The sequence below is a fragment of the Phlebotomus argentipes genome, unplaced genomic scaffold (genome assembly GCF_947086385.1).
Source record: "Phlebotomus argentipes unplaced genomic scaffold, Phlebotomus argentipes genome assembly contig_2, whole genome shotgun sequence".
Lineage (NCBI taxonomy): Eukaryota > Metazoa > Arthropoda > Insecta > Diptera > Psychodidae > Phlebotomus > Phlebotomus argentipes.
The window spans coordinates 2,390,783-2,413,009 of NW_026776162.1; the positions used below are offsets into that span (position 1 = coordinate 2,390,783).

Below are 22,227 nucleotides of genomic sequence, written 5' to 3' on the forward strand. Positions count from 1 at the left end.
CCACCTCGAGGCTTTCTCGTGAGTCACTGGCATCCCTTTTCCATCCCCAAGAGAAAGGAAAAGCACATTTTCCGAATTCTTTTTTTTCTATTTGTAATAAATCTCCATTTATTCAATTAATTTTCATACAAAGAAAAATCTGTGCTATTACTCGCTCTCCTGACTTCCAGAGTTTATGTGACGAGGGAACACCAAGTTTTTGAGGGAATGATCTTACTTTATTGCAGAAAGAAAGAACTAAACGACTATTTCTTTATGAATTATACAAACTATAGAGCAAAAACACAAAATTATATCCTAATTTCTAAATACCAGGTACAGAAAAGTTTCCTGTCCTTTCGTTTTACACAAATCCTCTGAAGTCCTGTGATTTTTTTTTCTTCATTCATTAAACTAATGCATTTAGGGGATGAGTTTATCTTGTGACAAAACATAAATTACGCTTTACACATTTATTTCTCATTTCTTTTGTTTATATTTTCTCGAAAGAGAGGTAGGATCTTACTCTTTTCTGTTTATGTAATTTGTAGCAATTGAATGAACACGTATTTCTTACTAGAATTTTCAAGATCGACGCAACAAATTGATAGATTATACCTTTTTATTCCATCTTTTTTCACTTACTTTTATTTCTGTACTCTGTACACGAGTCAATATGAAATGTTTTCTTGCTACTAAATGAACCTAATAAGGGGATTATCCATGAATTTGTTGATCGTGAATTCTTCCAAAAAGAAATTACATTATATAAAAAGGGGGATTATTTACGTCTAAAAGAATTATCCTTCAGTATGTTGTAAAATGAGGCTTCTCTTTGAATGCTGTTGCTGTTGTTGAACTACACTGAATGTTTTTCTCAATCATTTCATATCAAAAATTTGGCAGACTTTAGCTTTTGTCAATCTATTTCATATTTTTTTTCTTCATCTTTCTTTTCTTTGTAATACAATTTTCCAAGGATGCGCAATTCATGAACAGTTTCCTGTTTCTAAATGGGAAGAGAACTTAAGACAAAAAAAGATGATACGAGAAGCCTCCAAGTCAATAAATATTTAAAATAGATTGATCCAAAAGGGGGAGTCGCGCGAAGAGAGGTCCTTCAGTTTAATCGCTCTCATCATCACCGGACTCCTCTTCCTCGGACTCCTTCTTTTTGCTCTTCTTGGCTGGCTTCTTTGAGCTCTTGCCGCGCTTTTTGCCAGCCGACTCAGTGGATCCGCCATTGGCCTCGTACTCCTTGATGAGCTTCGTGTACTCATCCTTCTGTTTGGCAGCCTTGGCCTCCCACTCCTGTGTGACAAGACAAGCAGAACCGATCATTTCACAAAGACCTTCGGACAGTGTGACATGCGACAGCATGTGGGAAGGATAACAATACGTACGCTCTTGTCCTTCATGTTGCGCCATAGCTCACCACCCTTCTTGGCGATCTCGGTCACCTTAATGCCCGGATGCTCCTTCTTGATGGTCTCACGGTTCTCGTTGAGCCACAGCATGTAAGCAGACAGAGGACGCTTCGGCTTATCAGACATCTTGGATCTGCAAGGACGAAGAGAAATTGCCTAAATTACCCAATTTGCCCAGTCAGTGTCGCAAGCACGTAAAAATTATCTAATCTCCACATTATATTCTCACTGGTTGCTTATTTTGCTGTGCTAATGCTCTAAAAGTCTCCCATTACTATTATCTGAATATCAAATTTCATTATTTACGCATTTCTTTTTTTTTATTATTCGACAGAGTTTTAAACATTTAAAGAGACCTCTAAAACGCCAACGGGTTTCGACGCCGAAAGCCCTGAGGAATTACCCTATATTGCAAGCAAATACCCTCCCATCTGGATTGAAGGGACTGAAAAAAAAACCTTTCCGTTAAGTACATTGTCCCTCGATCAAATAGTTCGCCCATATCCTTATGTTTTTGCCTTTCCCTACCAACTCTCGCTTCGTGCAACAAAAGCCGATGCGAGAGCGGATACAAGCTGAGAGTGCGAGATGGCAAAGGGGAGAGAAGCAGTGAAATGAAATCGGTGTGATTTTGGTGTGACGCTGCGCGCAAACACCGTAAATTTGGTCGATAAATAAAATCCAAGAGACACACAGACATCATTTTCGGCCATTCATGAAAATAACACCAATAGCAAGAGAGTCACTTTGCCAGATTATCGCTCCCCAACACCATCTTTGCTCGATTGCAGAGGCCGAGGCAAAAAGTTCTCTGGAATTATCAGTGTCGATTTTCGTTCTCTTCCAACTCCACTCCACTCCACTCCAATGGTGAATATATTCTCCGGCAACCGAGAAGGCCGCCGCCGTATGAAAATGACGGTGCGAATGGGAAGAAGACGGAGATTTGAGGTGAAACACACCATCAGTGGTATATAAATGTTAAAATTCTTCAGCTCCCATCATATCTTCTCCTCTGAATGTGTCTCCCAGCTCCCATCGGTTCTCGCATGTTCGCTGGTGGTGCGATCAAAATCCCCCCTCAGCAGCACAAAGCTCTGGCTCTACTCAGCACGGGCGCCTCTTCAGCAGAAAAGGTACCTTTTTGACTACTCTATCTTTGTCTCACAAATTCCTTCCCCCAATTATATTCCAAGCATTCGCCAAATGAATTCACAAACTTAATTATAAACAGTTTCACTCTAGGGCAAAACCTTGCAATTGCATGCTTTATAAAATAATTTAATCTTCAAGGGCAATCCTTAAAACTTTCAAGTAAAACTCAGTTCATGATGAGATTGCAATTAAATGCTCTCTCTCTCTCTATATATCTCAAGAGTGTTGTATTCTGTGACGGAAGATTTTAATGAAATCACATTATAAGCCAAGCAAGGAAAAAGAGGAAAAATAAATTTTTGAAGATGTTTTTCTGCTGTTTGCAAAATATTTTATCAGTACATTTATCATGTTGAAAGTGACCTAATTCTCAGATAACGCGCATCTGATTGGGAAATATTATTTACAAACAATCCAAAAATGCCCCTCATGTGAAAATGACAAATTTTTACAAGATTACAAGAAGAGCTTTATAGACAATAAGTATGTAAATGCAAATAGAAAAAGTAGCTTTGCTAGATCTTCTCTCTTCTCTTTTCTTCTGAACGAACGACTGATAATGTCGGCTGAATTTCATACAGCCGGCATTTTTTCCCTCTTTGTTCATTCACCCAAAACTGAGGACAATTTTTCCCGCTGCTCCTGAACACACAATTTATCCCTTCCTGAGGAAACCGCGCTGGTGCCCTGTCTGTGTTGTCTCTCTGGCAGAAGTTTGGGTTTTGTGGGAATTATTCGGGGGCACCAAGAGCGACACACACAATACAGAAATGCCTCTCTCCGCCACCGTATATAAAATATGATGTTGATTGTGAACGCAAGCGCAATTTGGTGTGATGAGGAGAACAAGAATCCGGCAAGGAGAGAAGAAGCCACCAAAGCAGCCCAATATCACATGCCATTGGCGGGCGAGCCCGATTGAAGGGTTCGCCACTGAGGCGGCCAAACGCCAAGCGCCCCTGGTCCGCCATCTCGCTCTGGCCCACGCCAACCAGAGGCAGCTGTGCGAGCAGATTCACACGCACGGCTTGGCTTCATGTTGCCTGCCTGGTGTACGCTCGCCAAGCCGCTCAGCCCCTCTCGCTCGCACCTCGAGCTCGAGCGACGAACGAAACGGCCAAGAAGCAATGGCCGCCTATATGGGAATATATCTCGCATTTGACCCGGTCGATGGTTTTGGCGCCAAATCGGATTCCGCCCTGAGTTTCCACGGGACCCCCGGGTGGGAGGTATGCCAGTCGGCGGGGCGCAATATTGGCGAATTTTCGTGGAACGCGAAATGTGGCTCAGACGCGCCGCATGGACGCAAAATGATTTTCCATTCTCAACGGCATTCCCAAGTCAAGTGATGCTTCGTACTAGCCATTTTTATTTTTATCATCAAAACGGAAAATCGACGCAATATTGATGGGAATCGAGGGGCCCCACCGGGAATGGCGAGAGAGTGCCCCATTTGGGGCGTAACACCGCGCCAACGCGAGGGAAATCGGGGAAAAGTCGAGCGGGTCTTGTGTGCTTCAAGGGAATATATTCAACCATTTTGCTCAGCACTTCGCGAGCACCCCACGCCAGAAGGTGATGACATTTTTCATCGAATTTTACCTCAAATACGCCAAAGATTTTGTTGGAATTTCAACAAAAAAGTACTACAGGTATTCAAAATTGATTTGTGGAAGGGGAATTTTCACTCACCAGAATAATTTTCCGCCGATATTAATTCACGAAAAACACACCACAAATTTCCTGCACCACGGAGTCAAGTGAACAGTACAAGGCGATTTCCGTCGTCGTGCCGTGTATGAAGAAAGTCTCTCGATGCTGGCCAATCGGCACGCCGAACACACGTTCAGACGCCGCTCAGTGGCGCCACCTCGCCACGGACATTCCACCCCATCGGTCCCTTGGAGGCAGAAAATGCAGAAATTTGTTAAGAAAACTCGCAAACATCATAATTATTTCTTCGGAGGAGAATTTTTATTTATTTTTTACAATTTTTCCACATCATTACTTTTGCATAGGTCAGTACAAAAAACAAGAGTGCTCGAACAAAATGTTATCTTCTATGGGCTTCGGGACTATATGGGGGACATCAGCGACATCTGCTGTGCGACTTTAGGGCGCTAAATTCAAGCATTCCTCCGTGCAGAACCAATTCATTCCATACACTTTCCATCCTTTCGATGAGGAATAGATAATATCCTCTGCACATTTGCGCTTTATTTAGAAATTTATTTTACTTCATACATCAATAGGCAAATATCAAAGAATTATGTGAACTTAATCACTCTCCTCACCACCTGAACTCTCATTCTCCGATGATTCCTTCTCGTCCTTGTCCTCCTTCTTCGACTTCTTCTTTCCCTTGTCCTCATCAGATGCACTGGTCGAGTCCTCTTCGGAGATGTACTCCTTGCTCTTGAAGCCACTTCCTGTCATACTGGTGCCCTTCTTGGGCGACGCTTCCTTCTTGCGCTTGCTACCCTTGTCTCCGCCCTCCTTCTTTGCCTTTGAGCCACCCTCGGCCTTGTAGTTCTTCATCGCTTCATTGTACTTCTCCTTCTCCTTGTTAGCCTTCTCCTCCCACACCTGAAACAACACAGACGAAAGAAATCTCTTAAGAAAGGTATTCATTTACTATAGAAATTGAGGATTTTCTCACCGATTTATCCTTGAGTGCATTCCACATTTCTCCTCCCTTCTTGGCAATCTCTGTCACCTTGATTCCTGGATTCTCCTTCTTAATCTTCTCACGATTGTCGTTCAGCCACAGCATGTACGCCGTCGTGGGTCTCTTGGGTTTCCCATCATCGCGCTCCTTCTTCTTCCTGGGCTTCGAAGACGAACTGGAGGACTTCTTCTCGCGCTTCTTCTCTTTTTCCTTCTTCTTTTTCTTCTTACTCTTCTCCGCATCATCAGATCCTGCCTCTGAGTCGTCCGATGAATCCGACTCCGCATTGCTGTCGTACTCTTCAGCCACGTCAGATTCTGGCTCCACTGGATTGAAGTCCTCATCCGTGGACTCCTCACCCGACCCGCTCTCGTCATCGTCCTCATCGCGCTCTTTGGCCTCCGCCTTCACTCTGGCCAGATACGCATCCGGTTCATTCTCATTATCCGAATCACTGAAGTCATCCTTGTATGTGTTCTTGTCATTCTTGTTGGTATTCTTCACGTGGATCTTTTTCGCGACGATAAACTCAAAGAGTTTGTTGTATTCCTCCTTCTCGATGCTGCTGAACGTGTGCTGAGTGCCAGACTTGAGCTCAATCTCAAAATCGAAACTCCTGGTGGAGCCTCCACTGCGGGCAAAGTTCACCGACGAGATCTCCTCGAAGCGGATGTGAATGGGCGGTTTGTGGACATAGATAAAGCCTCGCTCTAGAGGATACAGATAACCCGCGGCTGCCTTGAAGGAGCAACTGATGGCAGGCGTTCCAGAGTGGCCGACAAATGATCCTGGACCGGTGAGTTTGCGATTGATCAAGACCTTCATGATTTTTCCCATCACTTCATACACTGGACCGGAGAGGTCTTTCGTCAGCTTATTCTCGTACTTGTTCTTGAGATCCTCCTCGGAGAACGGCAGCTCGATGCTGGTTTCCTCCTCCATCTGGAAGAGCAGCACGAGGTAGTGATACCTCGTCTGGCCCTGCTTGATGGGCGGATCCAGAGACAACACAAAGAACATCTGCCGGTTGTCCTTGTGAGGCAGCAAGAAGAGCCTCAAGACGGTTGACATGGGAATTTTGTAGTCGAACGTCTTGCCGTGGAGTTGAAAGAATGTCTGGAAGATCTTTATGTCGTACCGACCACGAGGTGTGAGACAGTGAATCTCGCGGAAAATGGCAATAGCATCGCCAGACACTGAGATCACGGATGCCTTATTGATGACATTCTGGTAGAAACTGTCCACAGGATCGATATCGCTGGATTCAGTTGTGGGAATGTGATATCGCATCTCCATAAGGCTCACCGGGGCATCGTCGTTTTGGTGAAACTCCAGCGTCACCTCATTCTTTCCCGTGTTGCACTGCGAAACGTGATTGAGTGGGATTTCAAAGCTTGTCTTCTTCTCCACGTCGAAACTTAATACTGAACCGGTGAAGTGAACGGTACCCCAGTTCCAGCCTCTCAGGGACAGCTCCTTCTCCAACATCTCCTTCTTGTAGTTGGTCTTGAAGAAGTTGGCAATCTTCTCCTGATCGCCCTCTTTGAAGCCACTGAATCTATGCAGAGTGCCGTTTTTCATGAAGATTCTTATTCCGTACGTTCCCACGAATCTCTGAAAGTTCACAAAGTCCATATCGGCAGCATTCACTTGCTCCACCTTGCCGGTTTTGTTGTTCTTAAAGATGATACTCTGGTCCGTCATTTTCAAGCGGCCGGGAGTCTTCGGGGAAGACATGGAAACAATTATAGGTGAGACGCTTCCGCCAAAAGCACACAATTTCTTCGGTGCACACTTTTAAATTCAGTTACTCACCATGCATCCCTTAATCTCCGCCTGAATATCACTCATCTCGAGGAAATCCATTGTGTATTTCTGGGGGTTTTCCACTATTTTTGCTGGGAAAATTTCACAATTTGTCACAAGAAAAGCATGAATTTAGAGGTTAGCGGCGCGATGTCATCTTTATGTCCAAAAAATTCCGCTAGAGGTCTCCCGCTGAGCAAAAGAGTACTCGTCGATTTTTCATCGAAGAAATGGCACTTTGGTATTTTTCCCAAAATGCTGTGCAACTGTGAGTGAATCGCGATTTCACCACGTTATTTTAGTGAATTTATTTCAATTCCAGCACAATACAGTGTGCCATGAATTCCGCAACGGTAAGCTGCACAATATTCCGATGAAATTATTTAGGTATCACTGACCGAACGCTGGTTACTCTACTTTGCAGAGTTCTTCAGGGAGCTCGTCATCCGCCACCAACCCCGTGGCAAATGTCCAAGAGTTTGTGATCCGAGTGCCCAAGAACATGAAGAAGAAGCACCATGTGATGCGATTCAATGCCACACTCAATGTAGACTTCGCACAGTGGAAGATGGTGAAGATGGAGCGAGAGAACAACGCCAAGGACTTCCGTGGCATCGATGAGGATTTGCCAAAGTTCGGAGCGGGCTCAGAATACAATCGGGAGCTGAAGGAGGAGGTGCGGCGCAAGAAGTTTGGCATAATTTCGAAGAAGTACAAGCCTGAGGCGCAGCCATGGATCCTCAAAGTGGACAAGTCCGGAAAGAAGTTTAAGGGCATTCGAGAGGGAGGCGTTGGTGAGAATGCTGCCTTCTACGTGTTCACACACGCCCCGGACAAGGCCATTGAAGCATATCCGCTGCATGAGTGGTACAATTTCCAACCCATTCAGCGGTACAAGGCTCTTTCAGCCGAGGAGGCTGAACAGGAGTTTGGAAGAAGGAAAAAGGTGATGAATTTCTTCTCGCTGATGTTGCGAAAGAGACTGAAGGGGGACGACGATGAAGGGGAAGATCCCGAGGAGAAGAAAGCCAACAGGAAGAAGGGCAAGGATCTCAAGATCAGCGACATGGACGAGTGGATAGATTCATCTGACGAGAGTGATTCTGATTCCTCGGAGGAGAAGAAGGAGAAAGAAGAGGATAGCGACAAGGAGAAGAATGCCAAGAAGAAGGGCAAAAAGGAGGAACTGCAGAAGAAAAAGAAGAAGAAGAAAGACGTGGATGATGAGGCCTTCGAGGAGTCAGACGATGGTGACGAAGAGGGAAGAGAATTGGACTACATTTCGGACTCTTCAGACAGTGATTCTGACCATGAGGGTAAGATTGACAAGGACATGAAGGGTGTAGCTGAGGAGGACGCGCTGAGAAAGCTGCTCACATCAGAAGAGGAGTCTGAGAATGAGGAGAAGAAGTCTGGTGAGGAGTCAGACAAGGAGGAGGATGAGAAGAAGTCCAAGGAAAAGGGCGGAAAGGATGGCAAAGATGCCAGGAAGAAGAAGCTGAAGAAACGCTCCAAGGACGACAAGAAGGAGTCAAGTTCAGAGACGAGCAGCGATAGCAGTGATTCTGACGATGAAGCAGCGAAGAAATCCGCCAAGAAAAACAAGGATAAGGATCAATCCAGCTCTTCCAAGGCCTCACGCAATAGCGCCCAGGCAGAGTCGAACAAGAGGAAGGCCTCTTCGTTGCCTTCCGACTTGTCCACACCGGAAAACAGCTGCAGCAGTCCTGTGAATACACCTGGAAAGAAGCCGAAGCTCGATACTCCTTCCCTGCCGGCCACATTTGCCGGTGTTGTGGCTTCCAACAAGGAGGATTGTGGCATCACCGAGGAGGATGTGCGACGGTATTTGATGCGCAAGCCAATGACGACCATTGAGTTGCTGACCAAGTTCAAGAACAAGAAGACGGGCGTGTCCAGCGATCGCTTAGTGGAGACCATGACGCAGATCCTGAAGAAGATTAATCCCGTGAAGCAGACCATCCAGGGTAAGATGTACCTCAGTATAAAGGTCAACAAGTAGTTCTTGCGAGAATCTTGTCTTGTGCGCGTATTTTTCCATAAAACACTACAAATTTGTTGTGATTTTTCTAAAACGGGCTGAAATACACTATATAAACAAATAATTTCTATCTAACAACAATCACTAGCTCGCCTAATTTTGGAATGTTAAGTACTTTGTTGGTAAGAGATTGGAATCTATCTAAGATCTTGTCATATCGCGACGGTTCACTGCACTTTTTCTCCTCGACCACATCCAAGGATTCTCCATGAAGTAATCCTCAATGGCGCCCAGGGTTTTGCCTTTGGTCTCAGGGAAAACTATGTAGAGCAGGATCACGCCAACCAATGAAGAAACTCCAAACATAAGAAACAGTCCACTTGTCTTCATATCGTCCTTCACGTATGGGTAGCCCTTGGCTAGAATAAACAGGCCAAGGTTGAACAGGCAGAAGATGTAGCCCGCCACTTGTCCTCTAATCCTCGCGGGCAGCAATTCCCCCACCATTATCCCAGGTAGGACCATGTATCCGGTGCTGCAGCCGATGTAGATTACCAGAAATACGGCACAGAGAACTCTCAAACCACCACCCATGTTCTCAGGATGGACGTAGAAGATGATGGCCAGAGACGTGGCGGCAATGCCAGTTCCCAAGCCAGATAAAATGCTCATCATGCGGCGTGATGTGTACATGAGCAGGAAGCAGTAGATGATGGTGGAAATGAGGCGTACGACCGCCGTGAACACCGCCGCCATGGTTGGCGTCAAAGTGTCTCCGCCGAACTCCTTGATTATATCGACTGCGTAGAAGATGACCAGATACACGCCCGAAATCACCTGGATCATGTTGAATGTGTTGATGATAATTAATGGCTTCATCACGGACTTCCGCTTGAGGATGTTGACGAATCTCTCACTGGACGCCGTCATGAGGGCTTTCTCGCGCTCATATCTCATGGTGAGCTGCTGCAGCTCGCGCTTTCCTTTCTCGTCATCGCCTCTGAGGAAGGACAGTGCCGCCGAGGCCTTGGCCGTGAGGTTGTGTCGGATGAGCCACGTCGGAGTCTCAGGGGCGAAGATAACGGCCAAGAAGGAGATTGTGGGCAAAATTATGGCACACCATGCTACAGCTCGCCAATGAAGGGCAGCGCCTAAGCCGTAAATGAACAGAATGCCCACGGAATAGGCCACAAACGGCGCCCCAATCAGCACTCCTCGCAGTCTCGGCTCCGCTATTTCTGCGATGTACACCTGGAAAAGAGAGATTTCTTCAATGCCTTGATGCCTAGTGTTTTTTTACAAGGGATTTTTCTTTTATGACATGCAATAACACTGCAATTTTTTTATCATCTGCTGAGATTGTTATAAATTATAGTCTGAAGAGACCTCGAAATAACTTCATTTTTTATTCTTATTATCTGTTGGCATAATTTTCCTATTTACATTATCTTTGAATTGAGCAATATTTATTATCAACCTCGGAGCAAAAGAAACGGTAAAATCTCACTTGCACACACTCTTAAGCCAATGTGATTATCTAGATTACTACTACTGGTTTTATTGGGATGCGAAAGACACTCACCTGAACAGGAGCACTGATGAGTCCCACGGCGACTCCGCAAACCACGCGTCCGATGAGGAGCAACAGATGAGACTGAGCCAAAGCGATGCAAGTCCAACCGCCAACCAGAGGCAGAATGGAAATGAGCAGCGCCGTCTTCCTGCCGAGGATATCCATGATGGGTCCCGACGCGAAGGAGCCGACTGGCGTGGCAGCGCTGTGAATGCTGGCAATCCAAGAGCCCATCGTCACATCCAGCCTCAGAGGATCTGTCGTGTTGCCGGACAGTTGTGGCAGGAGCACTGCCGAGTAGCCGATGGGCATTCCGCAGGCAGCCGTCAAGATCAGCACGGCGCCGGTGACGAGGAGCTGAGAGAGAAGGACAAAGTGTTACACCTCAGAGCGAGAAGAAATTCCTTCTATTGCCAAATTATGTAATAACCAATCGATCGCGAATTGGAATCTGCGTTGGAATCAATTTCTCCTCATTTGTCCATCAGTGATACTCCTCATGTCGCAGTTCAATTGAGGCAAATTAACACAAATTAGTGACCGACTTTGAGAAGATTTCTGGGGTTTTTCTCTCCTCCCAAAATGTTTGTGGCACAGTTAGCAAGTCACACACAAATCAGTGAAGAAGTTAGCAATGATGCAATTTATGCTGTGAGGAAATGTTCTTGAATTTGCCATTCTTACCTGGTGAATAACTCCGCGTCTCTCATTGGGACTCTTGTAAATTCTGGCTCCATCGCTCAATTGAGATTTTGAACTAACAATTTTAATCGCTTTATCCGGACCAAAGATCGACTGGTTGGATTTGAGTAGTGTGATTTCGCGAGACTTTTTCTCATGTGAATTGAGCATGAGCTCATTTTCATTGTTCCTGCAAAAAGAGAAAACATAGAACATGATACGAAAAGTGGGAAACTAATTGTAAAGCAAAGTGTTATGATTAGATTTGAAGGAGTTCTACTTGACTTCAATTCTTGCTTCAATTAGAACATGTGATTCTGCCAAGGAATTCTAACGCTTCTGGGTGATTTATGAGACTTTGGAGAATTGATGGAAAAGAGATTCAAACACTGATAAAGTTGTTGTTTAAGAAAATGAACAGAGAAAAATTTCCATCGCTCGAAATTGTCATAAATTGTTTAGAATGGAATTTTCAATTGAAAATAATTTTCTTTCGATCTCTTGCGCACATTTTCGGAAAGAATTTTCCTGCTTGATGTATAAATTACTATTTATTGCCAACAAACTTTGATGGGAATTAATTCAGATAGAAGTTTCAATTTTTTCCTAATTTATACATTAATTTACAGGTGGTGAATTGTATGTTTTTGGTGGTTTTTTTTTAAGCAAATACCAAATGACATGCTATATAACAAATAATAGCTAATTATCTTTGGGATAAACTAGTAAGAATGTGAAATGAAAAAGTTCTGTTCTTATTTAAACAAGATGAACAAATAAACTGTGAAACAGGTTTTTTGCGAAGCTCTGAAGTTCTTCGATTCATCATAAACTTTGTTTTCTTGCATGACTGTCACCATTTTAGCATTTTATATACAGAATAATTTATATTTATTCTTTACACGTGGATTCCGCAATACTACACAACTTCGTTACTTTTATATCTGCATTGTAAGGGAAGAATTTAGCAAAAACTTAATTGAATATTTTACGTGCAACACTTGCTGATCCTTGAAGCGTTGGGTATTTTTTAAAATACTGAAATTACGATTAAGATAATTAGGGAAACCTTGATAGTGGTCTATTAAACTAATTGATAAGCACGAAAACACCAAGAGCTATCAAAATCATCGCTCTTTACAACTGTTTCTGGATTTCGGCAAGATTTTCTGACCAGCACTGCCGTGATTAATGTCTCTTAGACAGAGGTTAATGATTGCAACCGCGTTTTTCGCGTCATCTTTTCTTATTCTTATCAGCATCACCTCGCCAATTCGAAGGCTTTTGCTAAATATCGGTCAATTGGGGTACTTGAAAGAGAGCCTTTTATGATCTTCATACGATGCTTGTTAGAGGCTTTTTCGGTTTCCCCCCAAAAGAAATTAGCAATCAATTTTTATCTTGATTTTTATCCAGGGACAGAAAATTTAGTGGGAAATCCACATGATAAAGAGACAATTTGTGTGGCTTGATAGAATGATTTTATTGTATCTATTTGTAATAATAATAGCTCCCATGCGCCATCAATATCCGCTCATGTGTTATCTAACTGCCTCGTGTATATGATCAAGAAACTATTGCATTAGTTCATTGTATAATCACTGAATTAGTGAATGATTGATTGCTGTTGCAAAAATGTTAAACTTACATCTTTAATCTGTGGTCTTTGGTAATGTTTCTTTTTTTTATCAACTGTTGATATTTATTTTTTGTTTTGACGGAGATTAATCTCAGCTGAAATCTCCCAGTCAAATGCAATTCCTCTTCAGCATAATCTTTGGATTAACAATAAATATTCGAATCACAGAACAATTTCTTATCTCTATAGATTGTCAGTTTTATCGATAAAATCCAGAAAATAACACAAATCACGTCAATTTGCAACGTTTTTGTCCGACTCACGCAAGCACAATGGCACACTGTATAATTTGTTTGACAATTTCAGCTAAAAAAAACAGCACTTGAAATAATTTTACGCGAGTTTCTTTTCGTTTACTTTGCACAATTATCACTGGCAATGGTCAATTGGTTTTCTATAGCGAGGTAATGAACTGGCAAAGGACGATCACGGAAGAGCGCGAAATTTCACTTAATCCCGCTTTGTAAGTTTCTGGCGTCTAAAGTGGCGAGAACAAAGACCAGTTGGAGCCTCCACTCGGGTTCCAGTTCTTTTCGCAACTGACTCCAACTGGCACAGATTCATTCAACTTCACTCTCTCTCTAGTTCAAGGTACAACGCGGATTCTCTCTCTCTCGCGATTCCCGCTCGTGCGTCACCCTCTCCACTGTCATATCGCGAATTGCTGGCTTGTGTGTGTAATTGGCATTATTGGCCCGATCGAAGGCATTGCATAAGCATATCTCTGGCGATAGAGCCGGCTTTCGGCCAGACGAAAGAGCGGTTATCATCAGCTGTTTCTCCGAGCGAGCGCAGAGATTTGTCTAAGCTCCCTAGCGCCAAATTCTCTCTCGCGCTCTCCGACTCACCCATCTGCCCACTTACAGGCGATGCCAATTTGAAAATTGGAGCAGAATTAACTGCCTCGGCATGGCAACAAGAGAACGCGCGCCGGAGGAGATCCGCAGAGAAATAACAAAATAATTTACTTCGGATACCCGACAATCATGAAAATTCATTTGAGCCGATTGAGTCACATAATTTCGCGATGCTGCTACTATGATTTCATCACGTGCAGAAATATTTCCCCTCAAAATTGTGATGAAACTATTGACTGAACTCAGAAAATATATCAATTTTACTAGGGAAATTTCCCATGTGGCTTCATTATAGTATTTAGAGTTAAAAAAAAATAAACTTGTTGATCGAGAATCTAATAAAACGTGTTTTTGAGATTGCCAGAATTAAATTGTTTACGCTAATTAGGCTCACAACAAATGATTTAAGCTTTATGGCCGGACAATTACTCTCTTAGCAGTTCTAGACCTAAAAACAAGCTGGCAATTCTCTAATTCATGGCATATAATGATGAAATTAAAATGTATTTATTATTGAATCACTTGACAACTCTCAAATGCAAGTGGATTCTACAACAATAGATAAACAGTTATAACCACTTATATAAACATTTGATTATTGCACGATTTACAATGTTGCCTTTATATTATTCCACTGCAAGAATCATATCGGTCTTATCACTTTCCCAGTGACAAGAAACATTCCTTAAACTCACTCCATTAGATTTTCTCACCCAAGACCGATTTCAGAAGCTTACAGATAATTTCCACAGTAATTATCGTTCTGTTTTACATTTCACTGAATGCATTTTTGTTTTCAAGGATAACTATGATATTCGGAAAAATCTTTAAACAATATCTGATAATTTCTAGATACAAAGATAAAAAATGTATTGAGCTTTCATGTCATGGAAGAATGTAGTTTTCCACTGACCTTTTGCCCATTAGAAAAACTTACAGACGGGAAAAAATAATCATAATAAAATATTCATATTGCCACAATGTCCTTCAATCAATAAACACCACTAATGGAAATTCAATCCTCAAGGTATTTTCAATTGAAAGGAGATCCTCTGCTTCAGAGTAACACTTTTCCAGCCACTAATCGATTGTTGATTGAATTGATATCCTAGCACTGAGTGGCATGTTCCAATGAAGAAATTGCCTTCAAGAAGTTCACTTTCAGCACTCGCCATCCATCAAGGGATCCCACACTTAGTCCCCTGGCCAAGTGGGTGGCAATTACGGCGGGTGGAAAGTGTCTCCGCTGAGAGAGTCTCCAGAGAAGTCCATAATCTATCTCAACAAGTCGTCACAAAGCACTCAGATGGTCTTGTTGTGCTCTCATGCCGAGTACATTCAACGCATGTGGGCAAAGTACATCGCTTTGTTGATTAAAATTCAGCGCTCAACTCTTCCTTTTAGAAAAATCCCGCCACTTCGCGCTTAGACACACGATGATAATGCCACAAGTGACTGTGAGAGGGAAAACTCGAGCTATTGAGAGACTGAGAGTCAGGGCTTTTTTATCAACATTCTCCAAATGCTTCCAGTACATGTTAACTCTATAGCCTGAAACGGTTAATCTTATCAATTGAGAGCGGTGCAGACATATAATCACTCGCCTCACAGCCCGACTCATCACTCTCATTTGGAGCTTCGACATGAACGGGTGAGTCTTTTTGCCTCATTAGAGTTTAATTAGATTGAACTTAGCATGGAAAAGTCCCACTCACCATCTCTCGTGTGCCTCCTCCGGCTGCAGATTCCACAAAGAGGGGCGTAATCCATCGGTGTCTACTGCGGCAGCCGCAGGGAGTGACTCCACGGCGGAGAGTGATGGATTTCCCAGAAATAGACGCCTTTTCAAGGACTCCACCGATGACGTCCTCCGGGAAATGGCTCTGAAGCGTGTTCAAGAACGTATTGAGGTATGCCATTGCCTTCGACTGTCTCGTTATTAACTACATAGTGTTCACCAATAATCCGTTCATTTATCGATTTGGCGTGCTATTGTTGTCGTGCAACGCAATTTGTCCCACGAACACGCTTCCATCACAGATTCTCCAGAGTGAGATTAGTCGCGATGTGGATCGCCGATTGGGCATCATGGGTGAACAGCTGATAAACGAAATGAAGAGGTTCGATTTAAACAACACGGAACTGCGGAATCTGTTCAGGGATGAGAAGCTCATGTCCAACCGGAAGCAAACGGAGCAGACTAATTTGCTGCCAGAGAAGGAGTTCATGGCTAGGAATTCTCTACTCACGGACCTATTCGAGGTAAAACACATCAAGACGATCTATAATCTCTTCGTCGTATGCATGATTATCATGTTCCTCAACACCGTTGTGGGCGATTTGGTGGCTGAGGGAAGGTAAAAGAATCTTATTACTAAAAAATAGAACTATTTAGACTTTAACGGGAAATTATTCTCACAGGATCAACTTAGGACTCTCACCTATTAAGGTGGGCTTTGGCAGATTCCATCTAGCTCTGGTAGTTTGGTCTGGAATGCAGACCGCAACTTCAGCGTTGTATTTCTTCTTCAAATTCTGGGCTCTTGGCCATAACAAACTCAAGACGAATGTCCAGCTCCAGAAGATCTGGAACTATGCTTCTGTGGTAGGATTCAGCGGATACTTAACGCTCTTTGTGACTCTCTCCATTCGAGGTGTGCTCTATTTTGACCTTCCTCAAGCCTCATCCTTGGCGGCTCTTCTGGAAATGGTGAGAAACTGATTATTTCTCTTATCCAAAATATCTAATTTTTTTCCCTTTCAGTGTCGCTTCACGATGAAAGCTCATGCCTTTGTGAGATCGAATGCTCCTAAAGTTCTCACTGGGAAAGTCAAGAGTGATGAGGATCTGAAGGACGCACCGTCAGTTCTTCCCTCCTTCAAGACTTTCCAGTACTTCTTGTTCTGCCCAACACTCGTCTATCGTGACTCTTACCCGAGAACTAAAGAGATCCGCTGGAGAGTGGCTTTCTTCCACTTCTTGGACGTCTTCGGCGTGATTCTGTTCCTGAGCTTCATCTTTGAGCGCCATCTTCTGCCTAATTTCAACCAATTCGGCGAGTCGGAAGTCGAACTCAGCAAGCTGGTGCTCTCCATATTTGGCTCCATGATGCCCAGCGCCATCATCTTCATTCTGGGCTTCTACTGCCTCCTCCACGCCTGGCTCAACGGCGCAGCCGAGCTCCTGCGCTTCGGCGATCGCATGTTCTACCAAGACTGGTGGAACTCCACATCCTTCTCCATGTACTACAGGAAGTGGAACGTAGTGGTGCACGATTGGCTGTACACATACATCTACAAAGACCTCTACGAGAATGTGTTCAGAGGAAACAGAGCCGCCGCCACAACTGCAGTCTTTGTGATTTCTGCAATTTTCCACGAAATCGCTCTCATCTTTGCCTTCAGATTTTTCTACCCCGTCCTGTTTATCTCATTCGCCGGCCTTGGCACTATTCTCATGATTGTTGGCCAGAAGTACCCAAAGGCCTTCGGGAACATACTCATGTGGCTCGCACTGTTCATCGGCAACGGCATCAATTACAGCTTGTACACGATGGAGAGCTATGCCAGACGAAACTGCGAATATGAGGACACAACGCGGAATTTCTTCATTCCCATTTCTTGGTCCTGCAACGGCGTTAAACTAGATCCAAACTGGAAGATTCAAAATCCATTCTTGTAATGTTGAATATGAGAATTGGGAGAATATTGCGAAGTGGCATCAAAATGTATCTCAGGTTGTAGTGAAATACTTATTATCATTTCCAGTCCAGTCGATTAATGTAGTTTTTATACATTTTTTTTCTATTAAATAAAAATTATGTTTATTTCTCCTAACAAAGGGATCTTAGTAGGGATTTAGGACAGTGGATATTTACATCAAGAACAGATTTGGGTATTGGGAAGAAAAGGTTGTTTAAACATTACCAAAACCTCTTCTTAATTTTGCATAGAGAATAGGAATTATTTATCTTACCAATTCTGTTGTCTCACTTTGTCATTGATCTCAGGACATATGGAACTGAGGTGGAAATTTGTCAAGGAGTTGCTGGGATTAGATACATTCGAACCCTCCGGTAAGTACAGCGACGAATTGCTGGGCGCCAGAGTTTTCAGGGTATTTGAGTAGTTCAAATGCAGGTGAAATGGTTCTTCGGCAGGCGGCAAATGGGGAGAATTCACGCCCAGTGGCACGGAGAAGTAATTTGAGGACGGCACCGAAGAGTCGTAGTTGCCGATGTTTGGGTGGATTGACGGCGGCGGAGGAGGTGGTGGATAGAAGTCAGGTATCTTGGCACTTGGCGTCTTTTTGGTCTTCACCACGGACGTCGATTGGACGTTGTTGAACTTATTTCCCAGAAAAGATGGTGAATTTGTAGCCTTAGCGTCACCTTTGTGGGCAGTATAGTCCATCGGCGGCAGACCATTTTGATGGGACTTGTTGAAATAGTAGGCATTCTGTTGCTGTCCAGATTTCGAAGGTCCTCCCGCCTTGCCTGAGTAATCATAGAAATCATTCTCAGGGAACATTGACATGCAGTTCTGAGGCGGAGGAACGAAAGTGCTGCTCGTTGGTGGATTGAAGAGAATATTGCTGTTGTAGTTGATGTCATTGTTGAGTTCGATCCCAGGAAAGAGATTTCCTCCTGACGAAGGTAAGTCCAGAGATGCCTGATGATAGTTTTGTTGTCCACTCGCCTTGTCCTTCTTGCTGTTGTAGCCAATGAGAGACTCAGCAGAGTAAATATTTGAGTACTGATTCCCTCTGACAGTATCCGAATAGTTGAGCGTCTGATCCGAGTAATTTCCTGGAGGATTCATGCAGTGGAATTGCTTCTTTTCTTGCTTCATTGATTTCCTTGCGGTATCATCGACATTTTTGATCTGCTTTGTCTTCTTTCCCTTCTTATTTTGTTCCACGAGAAGTTGACTCACAGAAAGGAAGTTTCCTGGCTGCTGTTGCTGCTGCTGTTGTTCTTGATAGCCTTCAAGACTGTTCTGAACAGGATTCTTCTCCTTCTGGGGCTCATGCGAAATCACCGCTGACGGAGTGGTTGTGCTCAATGCCAGATCCCCATGGAGAGTGGGCAAAGCCGTTTGAGGCATGTAATTATGGATAGCTGGCGGTTCCAAGACATTAGACAGTTTGTTAGGGGACCACGAGAAGCTCTCTTCGGGAGGATGAGCGAAGAATATATCCGACTTGCTCTTGAGGTCGATGGTTCCGAGTGTCGGAGGCGGAGGTGGAGGATATGTAAAAGTCGAAGCTGCGTGATTGGGTGTGTGTGTGAAATCCAGAGGTGGAGGAATGTGGAAGTCATTGCTCTTTCCTTGGTAGTCCGAATTGGTCATCCAATTGACATTGTGATACTTTGACTGTTGATTTTGGGTCTTCTTCGCAGGAGATTTCTGATGTTGCTGAACATTTTGTGTCCGCGATGCGTCTTTCTGCTGATACTTATTCGATTGAGGTTTCTGGCTGGGCTGCTTCTGCCCTTGACTCGGGTAGAACTGATAGTTTTTGGCACTTTCAAAGTTCTGCTGCCGATAATTAGATGTCTGCAAGGTGGCATCAATGGAGAAGGGATTCAGGGTGTTGTATGAGGAAGTTGATGTGTAAATGGGAGCAGTTTTGCCAGTGCTGCTGGTTAGGCAGAAGGAGAAATTCGTACTAGTGTCACTCGTTTGCTTGATCCCCACGGGATCGTTGAAGGAAAAGGGATTGTAGGTATTGTATGAGTCATTTCCCGGGAAAGAGATGTTGAGATTCGTTGAGGATTTTGAATAGTAACTCGGTGCTGATGTTGTGTTAGTCAAGGAGAATGTGAAGCTTCCCTGAGTCTTGTTGGAAACATCATCCTGAACATTGGAGTAGATCGACGAAGAGATGTTAAGCGGCAGCGGCAAGCCAAGGTTCGTGTCCATTGGCGGAACTGGTGGACAGGATGAATTAATCACCGAATTGCTGCTGGATGTTGAGGCAAAAGAGAAGGGATTGTAGAGAGTGTCTGCCTTGTAAGATGAACAAGGAGCAGTTGAAGAGGTCTTTGTCAGGCTGAACGTGAATTCACACTTTGTGGCATTTGTAGTGCTCACGACGGGAGCCATTTCCGGAAGCAAAGGTATTGCGGTGTAGCTGGGAAAGACACTTGAATTGATCTTGCTTCCACAGTTGTTCGATAGACTGTAGTCAAATGACGAAAAGGTCTCTGTGAAGGATGTCGGTATTTGAGTGTCCATGGTCTTCTGTGGAATAGCTCCCATGTCTGTTCTAATGCGAATAGGATTGGGTACCACAGCAGAATCCGTTGAAATTTTCTCAGAATGCTTTTGAGGAGTCTTCTCCAGATTCTCAGTCGAATAGAGACCAGTGTAGTCATCCCTGGTTCCGAATAATGATGATAAGTTATCCAAAAGTACACTGCTATTTTCCGCCTCCTGATCTTCCTTGCCTGTTTCCACCGCTTGATTGGTTACATTCCCAGAATTCCCCGGAGAATCCTCAGACATAACTGTTTCCGGATTCTTTCCGCCGCCAGCCGATGAGACAACAGGGAATGTCATCAGGAACGCTGCCGTAGGAGACAAACAGCCGGTATTTGATCCTCCGGAAGGCACTTGAAGACTTGCAAATATGTCATTGGATAGATCTGAGTGACTCAGAGGAGCCGAGATGTCTTGAGGTTCAGTAATTATTTCAGTTACTGTCTTCTCAATTTTGTCTCTACTCTTTTGTTCCTCTTCAATTTTATCTTCTGGCGTTTTCCTTGAATCAATCTTCCCATTATCTTTTTCCATTGTCGTCTCCGATTTTGACTTCTTACTTATCTTCTCGATTTTCTCCTCTGATTTTCTTTTTACACCAACTTTCCGTTTCTTCGCAGGTGTTTTATCATCTTTCACACAAATTCGCTTCCTCATGATGCGCTTTTTCTTCTTGATGAAGTTGCTCTTCAGTGCTGGAATTGGAATTTTTCCAAAGGGAATTCTCGCCGGAACTGGATGCGGCTGAATTTGTAACCATCGTCCTTTGCCCTTTCTCTTTCCAATCTTCGGATTCACTTTGGCAATTGGAGCCGGAACGCGGCCAGTATTTACAATAAGCAGTGGCTGCGCTGGTGCCTGAACCACTGGCACTGGCAGGAAAAGCCCTGTAGCCATAATAGGTCTCGTGAGACTCGTATGGGTGATTGTGACTAAAATATGCAATGAAATATCACTTAATAGGTATCTAAAAACACATATTTATAGAAAAACATACCATTTTTGGAAGATATTGCACTAATTGTGGTGGTTTTTGCTGCCTTCTGCCCTTCTGTGAAGCTCACGAGTGCCGAAGAAAGTGCAGTTGTTGCTAATGAGACAGCTACAGGTGGTTTTTCCTCAGCATTCTTCTCTTTCGCCTTTGAAACCTTACTTCTTGCTGGTTTTTTATCCACTTTCTCAGGACTTGTCTTCGTCTTGGAAAACTTCTTGGCACTTTTTCGACCCTTATCCTCATTCTCTTTCACCACCTTTGAAATTTGCTCTGAGGACAGTTTGTTTGAGTACTTCTTCTGCTTCTCGGGCTTCACATTCAACCCATTGGCATTGTTCTCCTCTAGAAGCGACTCAATTTGCTTATCCGAGAGGTTTCCTGCAAACTTCTGTGCCTTGAAATTGGGAATTGTAATGCCAGCCTGTCGAAGAAGTTCTGCCAGTTGACTATTTCTACTCCTCAGCACATTGATATTCTGCTCAAATTCTTCCCGTTCCTCTGTTGGAGATAAACAGATAAAATTGATGTTAGATTTCTAATTCTGATTCTACAAATCTTCATTATTTACTCAAGAGGACTTTATCACATTCTGAGAGAAGCAGGTCCTTCTGCTTCTTCTGCAGTTCCTCGATGAAGGAGATGGTCCTCTGCAGAATCTCAATTTTACTGAATGGTGAGCTTGGATCATACTGAGGCAACTTCCTGGCCAGACTATCGAATGTCTTGTTCAGTCTGTCTCTCCTGTCTTTCTCCCATTCTTTGTTGCGCCTGAAAAAACGTCTTAGTCAGTACCAACTCTGTTGTCTTCACTTTCTTTGCGTACGGTGAGCTTTTCTTCGTCATATTTTGTTCACTACATAGTTAGTAAATGATATTTTATTGGGAAAATAAGTAAAATACAGTGAGGGAAATATTAACACTTTCGAGGTTAAGGTAAATTTCTTCTTCTTTTTCTTTACGCTGTGAATTTGTGTAAGTTCAGAATGCGTACGCATCGTGGCAGCACATGGACGAAAAGAGAAGAATTCAAACATTCATATTTTAGATGTGAAAATAACGCCAAGCAAATGAGAAATTCTAATAAAATAAATGCTTTGCCTGATTTTATAGATATTAAACTGTGATACTTGCTTGTTGATAAGTAAAAAATATATATATTTTATGCACCTTACATTGAACACC

The 22,227-nt window shown here is 43.5% G+C and overlaps 6 protein-coding genes across 7 annotated transcripts; 2 read left to right on the forward strand and 4 right to left on the reverse strand.

Moving 5' to 3' along the window:
- Nucleotides 1–79: 79 nt before the first annotated feature.
- On the reverse strand, nucleotides 80–4,389 carry LOC132265150 (high mobility group protein D-like). Its single transcript, XM_059765676.1, has 3 exons — nucleotides 4,254–4,389; nucleotides 1,383–1,539; nucleotides 80–1,290 (listed from the first exon to the last, which is right to left on the reverse strand). Exons 2-3 carry the CDS (start codon nucleotides 1,530–1,532, stop codon nucleotides 1,105–1,107), a joined length of 336 nt encoding a protein of 111 aa, XP_059621659.1. The 5' UTR covers nucleotides 1,533–1,539; nucleotides 4,254–4,389; the 3' UTR covers nucleotides 80–1,104.
- A 344-nt stretch (nucleotides 4,390–4,733) lies between these two features.
- On the reverse strand, nucleotides 4,734–7,195 carry LOC132265118 (FACT complex subunit Ssrp1). Its single transcript, XM_059765618.1, has 3 exons — nucleotides 7,045–7,195; nucleotides 5,221–6,951; nucleotides 4,734–5,147 (listed from the first exon to the last, which is right to left on the reverse strand). The coding sequence occupies exons 1-3, from the start codon at nucleotides 7,093–7,095 to the stop codon at nucleotides 4,839–4,841; spliced, it is 2,091 nt and encodes a 696-aa protein (XP_059621601.1). The 5' UTR covers nucleotides 7,096–7,195; the 3' UTR covers nucleotides 4,734–4,838.
- A 91-nt stretch (nucleotides 7,196–7,286) lies between these two features.
- Nucleotides 7,287–9,161, forward strand: LOC132265127 (general transcription factor IIF subunit 1). The gene is made up of 2 exons (XM_059765638.1): nucleotides 7,287–7,388; nucleotides 7,460–9,161. Exons 1-2 carry the CDS (start codon nucleotides 7,374–7,376, stop codon nucleotides 9,056–9,058), a joined length of 1,614 nt encoding a protein of 537 aa, XP_059621621.1. The 5' UTR covers nucleotides 7,287–7,373; the 3' UTR covers nucleotides 9,059–9,161.
- Nucleotides 9,162–9,236: 75 nt separating this feature from the next.
- On the reverse strand, nucleotides 9,237–15,578 carry LOC132265128 (facilitated trehalose transporter Tret1-2 homolog). 2 transcript variants are annotated; one of them, XM_059765640.1, is made up of 4 exons: nucleotides 15,503–15,578; nucleotides 11,295–11,481; nucleotides 10,620–10,967; nucleotides 9,237–10,288 (listed from the first exon to the last, which is right to left on the reverse strand). In XM_059765640.1, the coding sequence occupies exons 2-4, from the start codon at nucleotides 11,460–11,462 to the stop codon at nucleotides 9,239–9,241; spliced, it is 1,566 nt and encodes a 521-aa protein (XP_059621623.1). In that variant the 5' UTR covers nucleotides 11,463–11,481; nucleotides 15,503–15,578; the 3' UTR covers nucleotides 9,237–9,238. The 2 variants fall into 2 exon arrangements, with proteins under 2 accessions (XP_059621623.1, XP_059621622.1); XM_059765639.1 differs by lacking the exon at nucleotides 15,503–15,578 and adding an exon at nucleotides 12,940–13,460.
- LOC132265125 (sterol O-acyltransferase 1) lies at nucleotides 15,129–17,469 on the forward strand. The gene is made up of 5 exons (XM_059765636.1): nucleotides 15,129–15,438; nucleotides 15,532–15,697; nucleotides 15,828–16,144; nucleotides 16,209–16,497; nucleotides 16,552–17,469. Exons 1-5 carry the CDS (start codon nucleotides 15,431–15,433, stop codon nucleotides 17,467–17,469), a joined length of 1,698 nt encoding a protein of 565 aa, XP_059621619.1. The 5' UTR covers nucleotides 15,129–15,430.
- Nucleotides 17,470–17,755: 286 nt separating this feature from the next.
- LOC132265113 (uncharacterized) lies at nucleotides 17,756–21,976 on the reverse strand. Its single transcript, XM_059765612.1, has 4 exons — nucleotides 21,869–21,976; nucleotides 21,614–21,813; nucleotides 21,049–21,543; nucleotides 17,756–20,983 (listed from the first exon to the last, which is right to left on the reverse strand). Exons 1-4 carry the CDS (start codon nucleotides 21,886–21,888, stop codon nucleotides 17,760–17,762), a joined length of 3,939 nt encoding a protein of 1,312 aa, XP_059621595.1. The 5' UTR covers nucleotides 21,889–21,976; the 3' UTR covers nucleotides 17,756–17,759.
- Between the last annotated feature and the right edge of the window lie 251 nt (nucleotides 21,977–22,227).